Source organism: Phragmites australis, chromosome 5 (genome assembly GCF_958298935.1).
Source record: "Phragmites australis chromosome 5, lpPhrAust1.1, whole genome shotgun sequence".
Classification (NCBI taxonomy): Eukaryota; Viridiplantae; Streptophyta; class Magnoliopsida; order Poales; family Poaceae; genus Phragmites; species Phragmites australis.
This window is the reverse complement of record NC_084925.1, coordinates 38996229-39015221: the sequence shown is the minus strand read 5'-3', so window position 1 is coordinate 39015221 and position 18993 is coordinate 38996229. Positions and strand designations below refer to the sequence as shown.

Genomic DNA, 18993 nt, shown 5'->3' with positions numbered 1-18993 from the left:
AAGAAAGTTATCCTCTATCCGAGAAAGATTCCTAGGTATTTGACAATCTAACAATCTAAGTAAGATACGTCTGAAAGAGTCCGAGTAGGATATGATTAAGTTCTCCGGACTATATAAGGTGGGGATAGGGGTACGTGTAAGACCAAGCCAAAGTAGAACCAACAATAACAGCAATCAAGCCAACCAGCCTTAGCAACTCGCGCTTTCAAATCTCTGAAGTCACGAATCCATCATGAAGTCTAGTTGAATATAATATCAACACCATTGAAGATCCACGACAAGAAGCAATCCCTTTCCCTACTAGATCTTCAGTAGTAGATATATAGAAATCCACTTAGTTTTTAGGGTTAGATATATTCACACACCTCATTATACTCTATGATCCTGAGAATAATCAAAGTAAGATAGGACATAGTGCTATTATCCAATTTGATGACCTATATAATTATGTGTTTCCTTGTGATACTCTTTGATGACTATGTGTATGTATCCATATTTTTATTACATACTACCGATAATTGAGTAAAAATCCTCAACAGTTTTCTCTACTCTTTAAATTGCTTACCAGATTAGTTTTTTTCTAGTGGATAACTAATTAGTGCCTTAGAAAACAGGCCCGCTGGAGCACTAGGAGAGGGTAAAAACTGGCAAAAAAACCTGACAAGTTGCTTTCGTCCTGCAGCACTGTAGCTTACATTACTGAACGCAAGCTGGGCAGCGACCGATGAGGACATCATTTTTTCAGTTCAACCTACATCACCCGTTGCTACCACAACACCAGGACCAATCACTCGGGCTCATATATGTGAACTCAATTACGTGATTCTTTTAAAGAATGAAGGACCAGAAGATCGTAACAAATGAGAGGGACATCAAAAGGGTGCTACACCACTTATCTTTGGGCTGGGCCCATGTAATAAAGTATGCATTTATATGGTTTCGTCAAATATGAAAAGGTTGGAAAGAGATTTCGTCATACCTCTTGTGCTAGCCGAAATCCCTTCCCTGTCTACCTATTTATATCCCTAGCTGAACTTTACGCGGCGGGTTTTTTTTTTTAGTTTAGCCATTGTGCAATCTTTATGTTCTTCAATTATGTTGGATGACCATCTGTCAAGATAGTTATTTGAGAATCTCACCTCTTGTGTCGATTACTTTGAGATCTTTAATTCTCTTTGTAATTTTAGATTGGTCGTTTCTTATTCTTGCTAGTTCTTTGATTGCTCGTGAAAATTAGATCTTGTGTTCAAGTTGATTGTGCTATCCGGTAAAATTAATAATCATTTAAAGTTAGTTCTACGGTTGCTAAGAGGTTCACAAACTCTTCGTTTGTAGTCGTATCGTGAGAATCAATTCTACCATATCGATAGCTATGATCTCGTCGAAAGATCAGGTTAGCTGGACTATATCACGACCTCGCAACGCCGAAGGTCAAGGTCAGGTCGTCCCGTTTGGCGCGGCATGCCAACATCCAGCACTGTGCCTCTCCCCTTTTTTTTCTTTCCACAAAAACCGAACCGCAGCGCGGCGCGGCGCATTATTCGTCAAGAAGTGTGCATTCACATGCATGGAGCAAAGCGAAAGGTTGGCACTGGTACATGGCTGGCGAGTGGCGACGGTCTTGCGATCTGGATATTCACCAGCAACGGCTAGTCCAAGGTTCACACGGTATCAGATTCCAGATTTCATCGAATCAAATAGTGATACTCCTATGTTCCTTTTCTCTTTTGGCGTCATAAATGGCAGCCACATAATTCTTGAAAAACAATAATGGCAGCCACATAATTCTCGAAAAGCAAAAACGGCAGCCAGATAATAAACCCCAGGTGGCACCCCTCCCCAGTTACTGCTATCTAGCTGTAGGCCTCAGACCCCATCAATATATACGCGCGCGCGCGTGCCTCACGAGCCGCGCAGCACTCTTTGCTCACTCGAAAGGCAAAGCGATTATTAAATCGGCCCACGCGGCAATGGGTGAGATAGCGGCGGATGAGCGCGGCCTGGCCGCCGGCGGGGAGGGGGAGACGGAGGAGTCGCCGATCGAGGAGGTGCGGCTGACGGTGCCGTCCACGGACGACCCGTCGCTGCCGGTGTGGACGTTCCGGATGTGGAGCATCGGGCTGGTGTCGTGCGCGCTCATGGGCTTCCTCAACCAGTTCTTCTCCTACCGCACGGAGCCGCTCGTCGTGACGCAGATCACGGTGCAGGTGGCGTCGCTGCCCGTGGGCCACTTCATGGCCCGGGTGCTGCCGCGCCGTAGGTTCCGGGCGCCCGCGTTGCTGGGCGGCGGGGAGTGGAGCCTCAACCCGGGCCCCTTCAACATGAAGGAGCACGTGCTCATCTCCATCTTCGCCAACGCCGGCTTCGCGTTCGGCGTCGGCAACGCCTACGCCGTCTTCGTCATCGACATCATCCGCGCCTTCTACCACCGCCACATCTCTTTCTTCACCGCCTGGCTCCTCGTCATCACCACGCAGGTAAATGCTTACTCACCATCAGATTTGCAGCTTCTCAGCAAGATTTCTCCCTTGCCATCAGCTAATCAACTGCCATTAATTTGTTCTTACTTCGATGGACGATGGCTTGTGGATTTAGGTGCTCGGGTACGGGTGGGCTGGGCTGTTGCGCAAGTACGTGGTCGAACCGTCGCACATGTGGTGGCCGAGCACGCTCGTCCAGGTCTCCCTCTTTCGGTGAGTCAGTAAAAAGCAAGCTGCTGCTTTGTTACCATTCTGTGCTCTCTCTCTCTCTCTCTACCGCGTTCCTCTGTTTGGCTGGATTTCGGGTTGGTTTGCGGTTGGGTTTTCGGAGGCCGGCAACTATCGTACTGCGTTCTTTAAATTCACCGTTGAGCTCTGATTGGTTTGGTTTCTCCTACAGCTACACGCATGGCAGCTCGTGCGTGTCTCTGTAGACTGTAGCTTTGCATATGGCATCTAGTGGTACAACTTTAAAATCCTGCGCTTTCTGATTACTTTTTTGCTAATGTGACATAAAGTTGATGGTACTTTTTTGCTAATGGGACGTAAAGTTGATGGTACTGACGAATCTTGCGATATAACCGATAGCTAGTAGCTAGGTGTTGTTTCGGATCGATTCGGGGGAAAAAAGTTGTTGTTTTGGTGTTCTTTCATGCATCTTGCCGTTTCTCACCAACGTTGTCTCCAGACCAGAGAATCCGATGACTAGCCGATGACATTAAGACAAAAGCGAAGTTAAATAAATAAAACTAGAAGGTGGATCACACTAATATAGAGTGACTAAATATAAAAACGGCCTAGCTTAAACATGGCACGATAGACACCAGAGTAAACGGGCGAATCAGTATGGTATGGCTAGACGGGTTATGTTTGGAATTTTGGACAGGAACCGTAGTAAGTTGGATCGGCATGGTATAATCTGTTTAATTTTTTATTTTTATAAGATTTTGTATAGTTTGTTTATCTCTAAGATACAAAGGCATGTTACTATAATGATAGAGTGTTTGTCTCCAATATGAGATCATGAGTTCGATTCTTACATCTATTGGTTTTTAATATTTTTTTTTATTTTCATGTGTTACTGGGTTGATGGAAAAAAAATAATATTGGGTCTATCGTGCCATGGGTCGGTACGGCATGACCCGATCTAAGTGAGTCGTATCTGGGCTGGTGTCATGTCACGTGAGCTGGCACGACACGTCTCATTTAGCTAACGGGTCTAGCTAGGTCGTGCCTAAATGGGCCCATGCCATGCTAGGCCGGACCGTCTATTTGGCCACATCTGATAGTGTGTCTATTTAGCCACATCTGAGAGTGTCTAGACTCGCTGTAATATTTTTTCATGATATTTTTTATTAAAAATTAGTCACTTTAGTTTTTTACGAGGTTAGTGTTATTTAGTTACAAAACGCATAAAATTAGAAGAACAGATAAAAATTAGGTTAGTGAAAAATTATTTATGCTTCAAGCTTGTACCCAAATTGTATACACGTATTAGCTCAATTCGTATATATTTTGATCAATGGTCAAAATAATGCATTAGGTGTAGGTAATCCAACTAAAATCAGAATATGATTGACTTGCTTGCGTGCTGTGTCTTGGGTGCTGATTACTTGATGTGATGACCTTGAGTTACATGGTGTTTCTTAATCTATTACCTTAGTAAGAATTTTGATTTTTTTTCCTGTTATGAATAGCTATCGATTAGTTGTTTTTTACATAGACTCTTTATTTAGGTATTTAATTTTTATAATAATTTGATTTTTATAAGACTATATTATATATAGATCCTTATTTTTTTATTCTAACCTTAATTTTAATTATTATTTATTTTATTTATTTGAACTCTTTATTTAGATATTTTGCTTTCCAAATCGTATAGAAATCGAACTGCTAATTTTTTATAAATTTTAATTCCGAATTTAGGTATTTATTAATCATATTTGATATGAACTCTTTGCTTTTAAATTTTGCTATTTATTAATTGTATTTGATATGGATTCTTTGGTTTAATTATGACCGTTAGATGTTTAAATAATGAGTGGTCTAGATTTTTTTTTTATTCACACGATAATTTCGTGACTTTAAGAGTAAACGTAGTAACTCCCTTTTTATCTTAAATAATAATATAATTGATTTTAAAGATGAATAATCTGAAGAGCATGCATCACGATCCATGAGTACGTAGCTACTCAGTGGCATTTCTCTTTGTGCTGGTCCTCTCAACACGGATGCAAGAATAGAGAGGCACTTACCCCACCATGAACATGGGAGTGCAGCAACTGAATTGAAGAATGGATATGATGGCTGCTCATGCTAAATGGAATCCCCAATTATTACATTGTTCAGTGCGTGGAGAGATTTTTGTTTTTGTTTTTGGCTTAGAATAATGTCTTTCCACGAACCAAGGATCAGTTTAGTTAGTCCTAAAAAAGGATGAGTTTTATTTTTCAGACATGCATTGGGTACATACTATTGCTTTTCCTTATCAGCTCTGGTAGGCGTTATCCAAGCCGACTGATATGGTGGGCAAATGATTTCTTCAAAGAAGAAAGCTAGTGTGAGACCAAGGCACAAGGGGAAAAAATAGTAAATCAACTTGGTGATATGCATACTTGTGGACATATGACAGGTTAGATGTGAAAAGTTGCTCACTGGTATCTCCGCTCTAATTTTAATTACCTGGAAAAAAACGAAATTATTTTTGTTAGCTCTTGAATAGCAGCACAGTATCATTTCAGTATGAACTAACACAAGTCTCGTTATGCTAAACTGCTAATCAATCTACTAGCTAGTTTTCTTGTCTAGCTACCTGAAACTCACCTACCCTTTGGCACCATTCAGTTCTAGATGATATCTGAATCTTGTCAGCCCGTATTGCAGTGCTACGTTGCACTGGTTAGAGCCCCCATCTAAATATCCATACCACCTAAACTGAAAAATCAGTAACCTTTTCGTCAGAACGCGAGATTCCAAATTGATAAGTTCAGATTGCGGTGGCAGAGCTCCGACGTCTTTGCTTTGTGCAGCAGTCTACCATTAGACTACTCCAATCATATTTTCTTCATTTAGTTTCCTTCCCGAGAATCACGAAGGAAAATGAGAGATAATCCCATCCTAAAGAGAATGATCTGAAAATCCTGTCGTGAAGGGAAACTGTTGAAGCGCTGAAAGGAACAAAAATTCTTTCACAACAAAAATTTTCTCCGCGAAGAGAAGCCGTTGGATTCGGTCTTAATCCCATTCGCCATTGTGTTTTCTTTGCCCCTCTGAAGGAATGCTTTTTCTTAGTAAATTGGCAGTCGTTTTACCGTGAAGCCAATAAACTGCGACAGCCACACTGGCTGCACCCGCAACTAGTTTAGTGGTGCGCAGTGTTACGTCGCCATTACGTTGCTCATGCACAGTAAGGGCGACCTGTGGTTGAGCCCGCCAGCCAGTATTATTTGCCTATTTGGACTCGGATATAAGTGTCAAAATTCAATTTAGATTTGTTATCTGATTTAGTAAAAAAAATAAACACGTAAAATATAATTCAGAATCCAACTTATATTGATAGTGTCTGATTTGATAAATTTTTTAACATAGGTGTTAGATAATATTACCGTTATCTCTCGTGATCTATATGCATGCTATACTAATGATGACCATGGCTCTATTATGATAGCAACATACTCGAGGAAACCAAAGTACTGTAACCTTCAGTCAGCGATAGCCGCCGCGCGTGTAGTAGTGTCCATCGGGTCCAAGTCAGCGATAACGGATGGGCATTGTCTGCCACAGTAACAGCGATGCTCGGATATGATGGGTATTTTCTGTCAGTTGTGGACAAGCTCGCTTGCTTTCTGCACGAGACCTTGGTCCTTGGCACCGGGCCAGCATCGCAGCTGGCGCGATGTGAACGGCTGAACGCCCGCCCACACGCGCGCATGCCTGCGAGCCTGCAGCAAGGAAGGGCTGACTTGGGTTGTCACGAAAAGATATTACACTAAATATTGAGCATGTCGTGTGTATAATCCCAACGAAAAGCACCCAGTATATTTTAATCGTAATACTATGTTATCGGATATTTGTCGTTATCCACGTTGAGGAGGGATTCCGTCGAAGCATGTGCGACTGACGGTTTGTTTTTAGTTGTCGAGATCAAAAACATATAGTAATATAGATTGAAAGAGATAACGGGGCTATAGAAGTTAGGTTAAAAAGATAAAAATAAAAGATAGATTATGCTTGATCGATTGATTGATTTTCTCAGTTGATTATAAACCTCTCATATTTAAAGGGCGGTAAATCTTAGTCGTAAAATATTAGGATTTTTAATATAAACCAAACAAAACTTTCAGATATAATTTGACTATACCTTTTAATTTCCAATTTTCTATAACTAACATATCTTTCCTAATCGATCACGTAAACTCTCATATATCTACCCGAGTATTCTTTATTGTAGCTAGGTCTTTTTGTATTCGACTACATGTTTGGCTCTTCCACCTGTCCGGAGAACAACTACTGAAATAAATCAAGTTACTATCGTCTCACTGGTCGTGAACACTGATCGTAGTTACTGATCGTGGTCATAAAATACTGTTCATCGATCGGAGTTACTGGCCTCTAACCTAGTACTATTTATCATAGTCAGAGTACTGTTCACCGTGATTGGAATACTATTTATCGTGGTTGGAACTCTGTTCACCGTGTGTACTGACAACAGATAAAAGAACATTGTGGCAACTAAACAAATTCTCATCTGATCTAAGTTACGTAATCGTCTAAACAACAAGGTAATCGTCTAAGTTACGTTGTGAAGGGACTTACACCCATGTGCAACTTGATAAGAGATGATGGGTTACACAGATAAGGGAGACAAAAATTGAAAGATTATCATCATAATAGTTTTGTATCCAAATTTCTCCATTGCTTGTATAGCTAGATGTATATATATTTGGTCTGGCAAGACTTTCATGGGGTTAGTCTGAATATTCAGGATTGCACATTCATGTGCCACTTGATCAGAAATGGTCGGCTACACAGATAAAGGGAGACAGAAATTTGAAGATATTGTTAGAATGGTTTTGTATCCAAATTTCTCCATTGTTTGCATAGCTATATATATTGCGCCAAATTTTCATGGGATTAGTCTGACCATTCAGGACAGTATATTTTCATGACATAGAGGACCATCAGTGATTAGTGAAGAATCACTATTTTGTTTACATAAGCAACCTTGTGAATCTTGAAATGTCGATGAATTCTGAATGACTGGAACGTTTCATTGTACATGATGACAAATAATTGACTCTCAGTACACCAATCTGATTAAGACCACACTATAGTTCCAATACAGACTGCATATTTTCATGACATAATGTTTCTGCTGTAGAGATAGAAATTCCGCTAACAACAGCTGACCATGTCCTCAATGTTGAACCAGGGCACTGCACGAGAAGGAAGAATTCCCCAAGGGCTCGCGCCAGATCTCCCGCTCCAAGTTCTTCCTGGTGGCGCTCATCTGCAGCTTCGCGTGGTACGCTGTGCCAGGCTATCTCTTCCCGACGCTGACTTCCATCTCATGGGTGTGCTGGGTCTTCTCCAAGTCTGTGACAGCGCAGCAGCTGGGCTCCGGCATGAAGGGCCTGGGCCTCGGCGCCTTCACGCTCGATTGGTCGACAGTCTCCTCCTTCCTCTTCAGCCCCCTCATCTCACCCTTCTTTGCCACCGTCAACATCTTCGTCGGCTACGCGTTCTTCGTCTACGTGGTCATGCCCACAGCGTACTGGGGCCTCAACCTGTACAACGCCAAGACGTTCCCCATCTTCTCCTCGCACCTGTTCATGTCAAATGGCACAGAGTATGATATCCAAGCCATCGTGAACAACAACTTCGAGATCGACATGGACGCGTACAACAAGATCGGCAAAGTCAACCTCAGCATATTCTTCGCACTCACTTATGGGCTCAGCTTTGCCACCATTGCCGCAACCATCACACATGTCGGCCTCTTTTATGGAAAGTATGGCTTCTCAACCGAGTACATGAACAAAAAAAACACAGACTATGATTACATGTACTTTGCTCATGTACTTTGTAAACTGAAATATGCATTAGTTGTGTCTGAAATGGGATATCTATTGTCCAGGGAAATCTACTACCGCTTCCGAGCATCGCAGAAGGAGGAGCCTGACATCCACACGAAGTTGATGAAGAGGTATGATGACATACCAGGATGGTGGTTCTACTCATTGATGGCACTGTCGATGACAGTGTCCCTCCTCCTCTGCACCATCTTGAGGCACGAGGTCCAGCTCCCATGGTGGGGCCTCCTCTTTGCATGCGGCATGGCCTTCATCTTCACCCTTCCCATAAGTATCATCAGCGCGACAACCAACCAGGCAAGTAATATGTTAGCATGTTTGACATTTCTACAAAAAAAGAGCAGATCTTTTATGTATTATAACAAAATGTGATGATGTCTGTAAGAAAAAACTAACAAAAAAACATCTAAAATATGATGGACAGACACCTGGTCTGAATGTGATCACTGAGTATGCCATGGGGCTGATAATGCCAGGCTATCCCATTGCCAATGTCTGCTTCAAGGTGTACGGCTACATGAGCATGTCTCAGGCTGTTTCCTTCCTCTCAGACTTCAAGCTCGGCCATTACATGAAGATCCCTCCTAAATCCATGTTCCTTGTTCAGGTAAATAAAAATCCTCAATCCGTTCATCTTGTAAGCAAATTAGTTACGTGTACAAAGGAAGCAAAGTTACTAACATTGTGGTGCTATATTTACCTAGTTTGTCGGTACAATTGTGGCTGGCACGGTCAACATCGGGGTGGCATGGTGGCTGCTTGGCTCCATCAAGGACATCTGTTCAGAAAACCTTGCAGCAGACAGCCCGTGGACATGCCCCAGCGACCGTGTCTTCTTTGATGCATCAGTCATCTGGGGCCTTGTCGGCCCGAGGCACATCTTCGGGTCACGTGGCAACTACGGTGCCCTCAACTGGTTCTTCCTCATCGGCGCAGCAGGCCCCATTATCGTGTATGCTCTCCACAGGGCGTTCCCTGGACAGAGATGGATACCATTGATCAACCTGCCAGTGCTCCTTGGTGCAACGGCCTCTATGCCCCCAGCAACAGCTGTGAACTACAACTCATGGCTGATCATTGGCACCGTATTCAATTTCTTCGTGTTTCGGTACCGAAAGACGTGGTGGACGAGGTACAACTACGTTCTCTCTGCTGCGCTCGACGCTGGAGTTGCATTCATGGGGGTGCTGCTGTACTTCTCCCTGACCATGGAGAACCGGAGCATTGACTGGTGGGGTACAGCCGGAGAGCACTGCCCTCTGGCCTCATGCCCTACTGCTAAAGGGGTGGGCTTGGGTTCTGATAGCGTCTGCCCAGTGTTCTAAGCTGGGAGTTTCGTGTCCCAAGGTACAGCTGCAAGATTAGATATGATCCAATCCAGTTATGTTGATGCCATTGATTTGTGGTGTATGGAGTACAATACAGCTTCTCCTATGTGTAAAGGTCATAGTCTCATCTACTTATAGTCGATCTCACGGAAGAAGAAATCAAAACTTCTGCAGACAACAATGGTGTAATGGATTGGTCATTTGGGTAATGCAAAGGGCATGCTAGTTCCTGAATGCTACAAGTTTATTCAATCCAGCAGCATACCCTCCGAAATTACCACCAACTTTCCAATGAAAACTGAGACAGCACAGCGCATTGAAACAGGCAAGTATCTTTCTTTTTCTTTGCGAAACTGCAATATAAGTCCTGCAGTGTACATAGAGGACCAATTCGACAAATGGAGCAGTAGTAGTTTGCTAATCACTAGAACATATGACACAACCTTAGGCCATTCATCGACACATAGGTGAACCAGAACTCACAATCGGGAGTAGGAAAGGAAGCTAAAAGAGATGAAATACCCACGGGGATTGGGCAGATAGGCCCGCAGCTCGTTGGACCTTCCTTCCTTGCTACGGGACGCGGCCGCGGTTGAGGAGGCCAAGCGTGTGGCGCGCGGCGTCGAGGAGGTCCCGGATGTTGTGGAGCGACCTCTCCTCGGCGCCGAAGAGGAAGATGGCGCGGCACTCCGCCTTCTTCGCCAGCCGCGCCGCGTGCCCCAACGGCAGCTCCGGCGAGTTCAGCGCCCGCAGGATCTGCCGGTACAGCGACAGCGCCACCGGACGGTTCCGCGCCAGGTCCTCCGCCGTCGCCCAGATCAGCCCCCCGCCTCCACCCTTCGCCATCCTCCGCCGCCGCCGTGCGCAGCGCACCTCCTCGACCCCCGCGCCGTGATTGATGGTCTGGAACGGGAGGGTTTGGGTTCGACACTATCGCGGTTGGAGGCGGATGTAGAAGAGAGGGGCCACTGGGCCTTTTTGCGGGGAGTAAATAAGGAGCTTTTTATTTTTATATTTTCTAACTTAAAATATTAAATAAATAAATCTCGGTGAAAAGATAGATATTTATTTTTTAAATCTTTCCGCCGCACTGCTTGTAGATATTTATTTATATAAATCTTTCTACCAGAGTATTTATTTAATATTTTAAGTTAAAAAATATAAAAAAAACTCAGTAAATGAGTTTATCGGCCCAATGTCTCCTGGCCCCACACGTCGCCACCCTCCGAGTTTCGGCACCACCACGGACCACCCCCTGCTCCTACGAAACCGGCGGCGAAACGCGCGCGATGGCTCCATTTCCGTCGTCCCTTCCCTCTCCCGTTCCCAATCGGAGTGCGGAGCTGTTTGGATCGTATCCGTCGAGGTGAGCACCCAGATTTTGAAACTTCAGCGCGTTTCTTCGCTTGGGCTGTTGCTTATTTTTAGGAGAAAGTACGTTAGGGTTTTCTTCAGAGGCGTATTCAGGGATCTTCTTAGGATTACCCTGATACTGTTGGTGCAATTGTGGAATTTTTCTGAATCTTTGTAATCTGTTCTTTCATGCGAGGAAAATCAAGCCTGTTTAGTTGTAAATTCAGAGGTTTCATATTTCCTCGTAATGCATTCGCTTTTCTTTTACTCAATTTACGTGGAGGGTTTTAACCTCTTTAAAGAAAGGTTTTGTCGGTAATTTCTTCAATTTTGCATCATTTCGTGTCGTTAGCACCTGCATACTCCGATGAAATCATCTTTTTCTGGTCTCTGTACTACGAATGGCAATGAATGTAGTATATTCTTGTAACTCTCTTAATGAAATACTTGCTAAGCACGTTCTTAAAAAAATATTCTGCATTGTTCATACACTAAATAGCTATGGTAACATTTAAAATTATGACCTCATCTCTGATTAATTCCATTCTTTTTTCAAGGGAAGCATGGTTGGCACGGTAAAGGTCCACAATGTCTCACTTAAAGCATCAGACCAAGATATTAGGGAGTTCTTTTCGTTTTCTGGTGATATAGTACATGTCGAAATGCAAAGGTTAGTGCCATATGATTTCCCTGGTATTATTTATCCACAACATGCATAATTTTACCTAGAAATGATTTGCAGTGGTGATGAGCGGTCTCAATTTGCCTACATCACGTTCAGAGATAACCATGGGGCAGAGAGGGCGATGCTTCTTACGGTATAGGTTCATTCATTAATTAACTCAATTTTTACTGCAAAAGCGTGAATTATTGACGATGATGCTGATCATGATACACTTTATCCCTTAAACAAGTGCCTGGGCAGTTCTGTGATATTATTTCCTCTAATTATATTGAAGAAAAGAGATGAGTTGCTCCCAATGCTTCTCTATTTCTAACTTTGGGTCTTGAATTATATATGAAAACCAAGCCTGCGTATATGGTTTCTGCCACAATACTGTGGTGTGTAATGTGTATACTCTTGTTATAGGTCGCTTAGTATATGAGTTTTTCCATCTCGCCTTTGATTTTCTTACCTAACGAAATATCTTTTCCACTATATTTATAGTAATCTTTGTATGCTGATAAACTCTGTTGTGCAAATTTCTACTTTAATGTAGGGTGCGACTATAGTGGATATGGCTGTCATCATCACACCAGCCACTGATTACCAGCTGCCAGCGGCTGTTTTAGCTGAATTAGAGGTAGAAGCGTGACATCTTTACAGCTCCCATTAGCAAATTGCTTCCAGCGATCTCAAAACTCCTAACACTGTTTTTGCGCTATCAGTCCAGAAATACTGGTGGCATGGAATCTGCCCTTCGGAAGGCTGAGGATGCTGTCGGTTCTATGCTGGCCAAAGGATTTGTTCTTGGCATGGATGCCCTTGAAAAAGCCAAGTCTTTTGATGAAAAGCATCAGCTCACATCGACTGCAACCGCCAAAGTCTCTTCCCTTGACAAGAGTATGGGTCTAAGCCAGAAGTTCAGCACCGGTACATTAGTGGTAAATGAGAAAATGAAGGAAATGGATGAGAAATACCAGGTTGCAGAGAAGACCAAGTCAGCATTAGCTGCTGCTGAACAGACTGTCACTACTGCTGGTTCTGCCATCATGAGTAACAGATATGTCCTTACAGGGGCGGCGTGGGTAACTGGTGCATACAACAAGGTTGCAACCCCCGCAACTGATGTCGGCGTGAAGGCAAAGGAAAGGATGGTGGCTCAGCAGGAGGAAGAGCATCAGGATGGTGAACTCGCAAAGACTCATTTGCCTGAAAGCTCTGAAGCGGCTGAGCAAGAGTGCAAGGATCAGGAAGGTGATTCTGTGAAGAACTTTGTTCTGGAAAGTCCTGAAATGGCTCAGCAGGAGAGCGAGCATCAAGAGGGTGGAGGCCAAATTACTGACAGGCCAGAAAACATTGAAATGGTTAAACAGGATCAAAGAAATCAGGAGGGTGAAATCGCAATATCCCATGTGCAAGAAAATGTTGAAATAGCTGAGAAGGAGCCTAAGCACCATGAGACTGAATCATTGAAGGCCCATATTTCAGACATCCTTCTAATAGCTGAGCAAACTGAGCAGGAGCACAAGCACCTAGATGGTGAATTTGCAAAGGACCATGTCCCTGGAAGCCCTGTGACTATTCCTGTCACTGTGGCCACTATTGATGGGAATTCTAGCAATACTCCCGAGAAGCCCGAGTCTGCCCAGGGATTTGTGTGATACGTGAATGTAAATACAGATTGCGAGGGCAATAATAGTTTATTCGGCTCTTACTGTTGAATTCATCATCCTTCATACATCCTTCAAAGTTGTTTTTTAAGCACAAGAGGTTATAGGATTGTAGTAACCATTGTGGATATATATTTCCATGAAGCTGCAACATAAGTGGTCTTCTGTAGTTCTTTTCTTTTGTGATGAATTGTTTTAGCATTTGTACATGGAAGTCTGCCTGAACCTCTATATATTTGAACCTTGTTCTGACAGTTGTTTATTGTTGAAACATAGAGCGCGCTGTCCTTATATTTGCCTTTTTAGGGCTCTCGCTGCAAAGGCATTTTGTTTTCAAATCCTAGCTCAGATGCAACGTTATCAATTTGGAAGATCATGCATTGATTTAGCTTTGTTTGGGCATCAGCCTCAATCATGCAGGACCTTACATTGCCAGAACTCATACAGTATAATTAGGCCATGTATGAATGCATCTGTTTTACCACCCAAGGTCACATCAACTGTTAACAACAGCCGCATCTGGCATAGAAGCAGGTATAATTCCTTCCTCTCTCCATATTTTTGTCACCTGGAAGCATATTATCCTCATTTTGTAGAGAGTTCAATAGATAAGGAATTATTATAGTATTGCCAAAGGCAAGCAGTGGCATAAAGCCCCAGATTTCCTTAATCTTGCACAAGTGCAACATGCAGCTCTGTATTTGAGCGCAAAATACATTGCAATATCTTTTGAAACCGGCAAAACATTACGCAACACAACAGATAATTGCTATGAGAATTCTATAGCATCCTCAATCTCCTGTTCCCTCCGCCGCCAAAGCTCGACATATCTTGAAAAGCAAAACCAAATTGCAAAGAATCATCAGATCCGCACAATGACGAAGGAAATTATCGGACGATGCAGTAACTGTGCATAAGCGTACGGGAAACGTACCAGACGGGGAAGGGTCGTGAGAGCAGAGGAAGAGGAGGAGGAAGCAGAGGAAGGTGAGCAGCGGGATAAGATGGATGGATCTCGCCGACCGCGCCCTGTCGGCCTTGGAGTTCGTGACCGAGTCCTCTGGCACCGCCATCTGCTGCGCCGCGTCGCTGCCGCTGCCGTCGTCCTCCTGCTGCTGCTGCTTCGGGCCCGGGGAGAGGGTGAGCTGCCTGTGCATTTTTGAGGGGCGTGGTGGTCTGAAGCTTTCAGGTGTGGTTGGCTGGAACGGATGGAGCCAGGACGGTTGAGGCAGAGAGAGAGAGAGAGGAGGGAGAGAAAGAGGCGTACTAAATGCGAGGGAAAGGGAGCGGGTGTTTTTGGGCTTGGTTTGGTTTGGTTTAAATTGCAAGCAAAGGAACGAAAATATCTGCTGGTGGATAAGCATAGGCGCATAGGCATAGCTGAATGACGCCTAACTAAAGCTGGTCTGCTGGTGGAAATGTGGGGCAGCCTCGATTGAGTTTTAACCATCCACTAGCACTCGCGAATCACAAGTTAACAGGGGATATTTGGTTCTCCGGATATGATTAGGTAGAGCTGCATACTATGGTGTGACTGGGTGTAAATATACTATGTATAGTCATATTTATTAAAAAAAAGACATTTGATTTGTTGTATTTATCTTGACAGGTTAAACCGAGTTTTTATTTGTTTGATCAAATTTGAGGCCGCATAAGCGAATATAAAAGTTGAAATTGTGATTGTTACTTATATAAAAATGATTTTGTAATACTGACAAGTGAGTATGCTGCATAGCCATATGTAGGGGTTTGTATCTGCACGACTAGACTGCAGAGTGAAGCTCAAATCCCGAGACAAACTGAAGGTATATATTTGTATATGCCTGACAAGCTGAAATAGTGGACACAAGCAAATAAACATACTTTTTTTTTAATTATACGCATCCATTAGGTCAAACTGGAGCAAATTCGATCAAACAAACACACCCTATAAGTGTCGGTGTAACACTAACATCTTAAAAAAACATCCAGAGACGCACGAGTCACTCGGGCAACAAGGTCTTAGCCCAGAACCTCGCATCCGGTCCACCAGCACCTGACCAACACGTAAGGATGTACCATGTGAGAGCAGCTAGGCCTACACATCCGATCAATCCACCACGTCAGCCAACCCCGTATCGCTCACGCACGTCACCTAGGGATGACAATGGGTTCAGACTCGTCGGGTTTTACCACCTCATACCCGTCCCAAATAAAGGCATCTGCTATAATACCCATAACCGCCTCACGGGTATAATTTTTACCCATACTTGTATCCGAGCGGGTAATAGGTACCCAATAGGTTACCTATACCTACTTCAGGGGGCAACCAGAGGAAGGCCACACCATGACCTTGGCTGACAACATAGGGGTATACGAGGCTTCAACACCACACGCTAGTAGCCCGAGCTTCTATAGCACGCAGCCATGGCATGCTTCGATGGCACAAGGCCGGAGTATGGGCCTCCATTAACATGCAACCGGAGTAGGGGCATCAGCGGCACGTGGCTGGAATTCTGCATCCTCGGTAGGATGGTGCGAGACACAGGGAAGCAGCAGAGACGGTGACCCCATCTTGGCCACCTAAAAAGAGGGTGGCAGAGGACGAATTGGAGGCCAGGGATGATTAACACAACGGCACAAAGGTCGGGCTCAAACATAGAGCACGACGACACGATGGTCGGGTATCACACAGAGAAACAGAAAAAGTGAGCGGCATAGCCAGAGCACTGGCTACGATGGCATGGCCAGGCTAAGCTTGACGTCGTGGTGACATACCTCGCTGATGGCGATGATAGGGATTGTGGCCTTGCACGGTAGGGCCACAGCATGGCAGGGGATCCGCCCGTTGCTTTCTTTCCTCAGGCGATGGAGGCAGCAGCAGGGACAAGCGATGGTAAAGGCATGTTGGCACATAGCAGGGGGCATGCACAAGGAAGTGGCGGCCGACCAACAGGGCCACGCCCGGTAGCAAGGGGTGACGTGGCTCAAGGCCGCCGCCATAGCATTGCAGGGCTCCGCCTCTCCTCCCCTGAATGGTTGAATTGGTCCCCTCTCTTTTGGATTGATCCTCCTCTTATATTGGCGCCAAGAGATTGAATCGATGGAAAACATGCTCCAATCGTTTAGGTTTTGAAGGGAGTTTAGATAGAGATAGGATGGGGATCCGGTTTTGAACGGATTTGACGTGATTCGTTATAGACTTGGTTGGAGATTAGAGATAGAGAGGGGGGCTCAACGGGTTACCCTTAACGAGCGGGAAGGTCGATGAAGGAGGCGGAGGCGGCAACCACCGGGAGGGGCGATAGAAGAAGATGCAACAGCGGTGGTTGGGAAGGGCGACAGAGGAGGTGGTGGTAGCCGGGAGGGGCGACAGAGGGGGCGGTGGCTGAGAAGGATGACAAAGGAGGCAACACCGATGGCCAAGAGAGGCGTCGATGGTGGCGACTGGGAGGGGTGACGAATGCGGCGATGACTAGGAGGGGCGGTAGAGGGGGCGGTGGCCAAGAAGGATGACAGAAGGAGGTAGCGCCAATGACCAAGAGGGGCGACGATGATGGTGGCTGGGAGGGGCGACGAATGCAGTGATGGCTAGGAGGGGCAGCAGAGGAGGCGATGATGGTGGCGTTTGGGAGGGGCGACACCCGATAGAGGCGGCTGAGAGGGGTGGGCGGCGGGTGAGAGGTGACTGGGAGAAGTGGGCAGCGGGTGAGAGAGGCTCAGAGGCGACTGGGAGGGGTGACCGGGAGGGTGGTGTCTAGGTTCACAATGTGGGGCTGTGGATGAATCGAGCTAGTTGGACCTAGGTGGGCCATATTTGCTTATGGATAGTAAGAGAACGGACCCGCACCCACTCCACTGATGGGTGGCGATTTTACCGTTAACAGAACCTTGGGTACAAGAAGCGGTTCATACCCGATCCCTCATGAAGTAATTACCTATCGGGTATCGGGTTTGGGGCCACATTGCCATCTCTAGAGTCTTCCCTTCCCAACCAAGATTTTTTTTCAAATATTTGCAAAAAGTACATGGCCATTTTAAAATATTACATATCTAGGCTACCGTCGCCCATTGGTTGGGTGATAACAAGGCATCGCCCATTGAATATGCGACACCTTCTATTTGAAATAGGTGACTATAGCTTAGATATGTGATATTTTGAAATAGACATATATTTTTGCAAATATTGAAAAATAAAAATTGGAAGATGTCTATTTTACTTCCACGAACTATACTGTTGGTCCGGATAACCCCATAAACTAATAAACTATCAATTTTACTCCCTGAACTATCAATACTGAATAACTTCACCCCTTGTAGTGGTTTTGTACCCGGTTTTGCACACGTGGTTGCCACATCACCACGTGGGGCTCAACTGTCAGTCTCACCACATCACCGTTGGCCTCCATTGTCCTCCTCCCCGTGCCCTCCCTCTGCTCCTCTTCCATGCTGGCAGACCCAAGCCATCGCTAGGCCGAGCCTATCTTCCCTCCTCTGCTACAGCCAAGCCACACCGCTGCTCGACCGTGAGTGCACCGCACCACCGCTCGGTCGCGCTTAGTCCAGCGTGTCACGTCGCGCCATCCTGGCCTTCCTCGCTATGGCCTGCCTCTTGCGTCGTTGGGCTGGGCCCCACTCATCCCCAAGCTACCGCTGAGGGGCCATCGCCGGCGAGCTCGGCCAGTCCCTCCTGATCGGTCTTCCTCTCCCACCGCCACCCGCGCCATGTCATCTCTCTCTCTCTCACTCACTCACTCACTCACTCACTGCTGACAACCTACCAACCTCCACATCGCTGTGCGCTCCTCCATGCCGTAGCTTCGCCGCGCCAGCTAGCCGGCTCCTTCACGCCAGCTCGCACCATCGCTAGGCCGCCGTGCCAGCTCTGCTCCACCGTGCCAGCCCACGCCACCACTCGGCCACAAGCTCCTTGGTGCCATAGCTCCGCCCGTAGCCCTCTACGCTGTTGTGCCATGCGTACCGCTGCTGGTCTGCACCGTCCATGCGTGCCGCTCTCTCTCTCTCGCGTGCGCACGCAAGTGCCTGTGCACCGCCCGACAGAGCTAATGCGCGTTGCATCCTCTTCTAGGCCACACACACCTGCCACGCCTCTACCGCATGACGCTGTTCTTCCACCTCGTTGAGCCCCGGTCAAATTCCTCTCGTTTGAACCATTTAGGAACCCACTGACTCTATACACGTGCGCGATTTTAGCCCCGACACTTGAAGCTCTGCCGTGACGTTGACCCCCTACCTATGATGTCGTTCTCGTCTCCAACACTCTCCGGTGAGCACCTCTTCCACCCAACCGTAATTTCTCAGTCCCTAGTACCTCTAGATGCTCATGCGCGCACCATCACGCCCACAACTGTCGCCTCGCATGATGTTGACATGGCACAGCCATAGCTTTTGCACGCCTGATGCTAA

At 45.6% G+C, this 18993-nt stretch overlaps 4 protein-coding genes and 1 long non-coding RNA gene across 8 annotated transcripts; 2 read left to right on the top strand and 3 right to left on the bottom strand.

Moving 5' to 3' along the window:
* Positions 1 to 1900: 1900 nt before the first annotated feature.
* On the top strand, positions 1901 to 10152 carry LOC133919564 (oligopeptide transporter 4-like). Of its 2 annotated transcripts, XM_062363990.1 has the most exons (6): positions 1901 to 2477; positions 2596 to 2693; positions 7912 to 8490; positions 8617 to 8869; positions 8997 to 9179; positions 9277 to 10152. In XM_062363990.1, the coding sequence occupies exons 1-6, from the start codon at positions 1971 to 1973 to the stop codon at positions 9895 to 9897; spliced, it is 2241 nt and encodes a 746-aa protein (XP_062219974.1). In that variant the 5' UTR covers positions 1901 to 1970; the 3' UTR covers positions 9898 to 10152. The 2 variants fall into 2 exon arrangements, with proteins under 2 accessions (XP_062219974.1, XP_062219973.1); XM_062363989.1 differs by having other exon boundaries at positions 7912 to 8869.
* Positions 7668 to 9144, bottom strand: LOC133919568 (uncharacterized). Its single transcript, XR_009909935.1, has 3 exons — positions 9001 to 9144; positions 8428 to 8899; positions 7668 to 8305 (listed from the first exon to the last, which is right to left on the bottom strand). It is a non-coding gene; the product is annotated as an uncharacterized LOC133919568 (long non-coding RNA).
* Positions 10088 to 13859, top strand: LOC133919565 (binding partner of ACD11 1-like). 3 transcript variants are annotated; one of them, XM_062363994.1, is made up of 5 exons: positions 10088 to 10225; positions 11811 to 11923; positions 11996 to 12071; positions 12474 to 12557; positions 12643 to 13859. In XM_062363994.1, the coding sequence occupies exons 2-5, from the start codon at positions 11817 to 11819 to the stop codon at positions 13576 to 13578; spliced, it is 1203 nt and encodes a 400-aa protein (XP_062219978.1). In that variant the 5' UTR covers positions 10088 to 10225; positions 11811 to 11816; the 3' UTR covers positions 13579 to 13859. The 3 variants fall into 3 exon arrangements, with proteins under 3 accessions (XP_062219978.1, XP_062219975.1, XP_062219976.1); XM_062363991.1 differs by lacking the exon at positions 10088 to 10225 and adding an exon at positions 10874 to 11266 and having other exon boundaries at positions 12643 to 13858; XM_062363992.1 differs by lacking the exon at positions 10088 to 10225 and adding an exon at positions 11135 to 11266 and having other exon boundaries at positions 11816 to 11923.
* LOC133919567 (uncharacterized) lies at positions 10217 to 10879 on the bottom strand. Its single transcript, XM_062363996.1, has one exon. It carries the CDS (start codon positions 10744 to 10746, stop codon positions 10474 to 10476), a length of 273 nt encoding a protein of 90 aa, XP_062219980.1. The 5' UTR covers positions 10747 to 10879; the 3' UTR covers positions 10217 to 10473.
* A 344-nt stretch (positions 13860 to 14203) lies between the features above and the next one.
* LOC133919566 (uncharacterized) lies at positions 14204 to 14897 on the bottom strand. Its single transcript, XM_062363995.1, has 2 exons — positions 14522 to 14897; positions 14204 to 14417 (listed from the first exon to the last, which is right to left on the bottom strand). Exons 1-2 carry the CDS (start codon positions 14742 to 14744, stop codon positions 14368 to 14370), a joined length of 273 nt encoding a protein of 90 aa, XP_062219979.1. The 5' UTR covers positions 14745 to 14897; the 3' UTR covers positions 14204 to 14367.
* Between the last annotated feature and the right edge of the window lie 4096 nt (positions 14898 to 18993).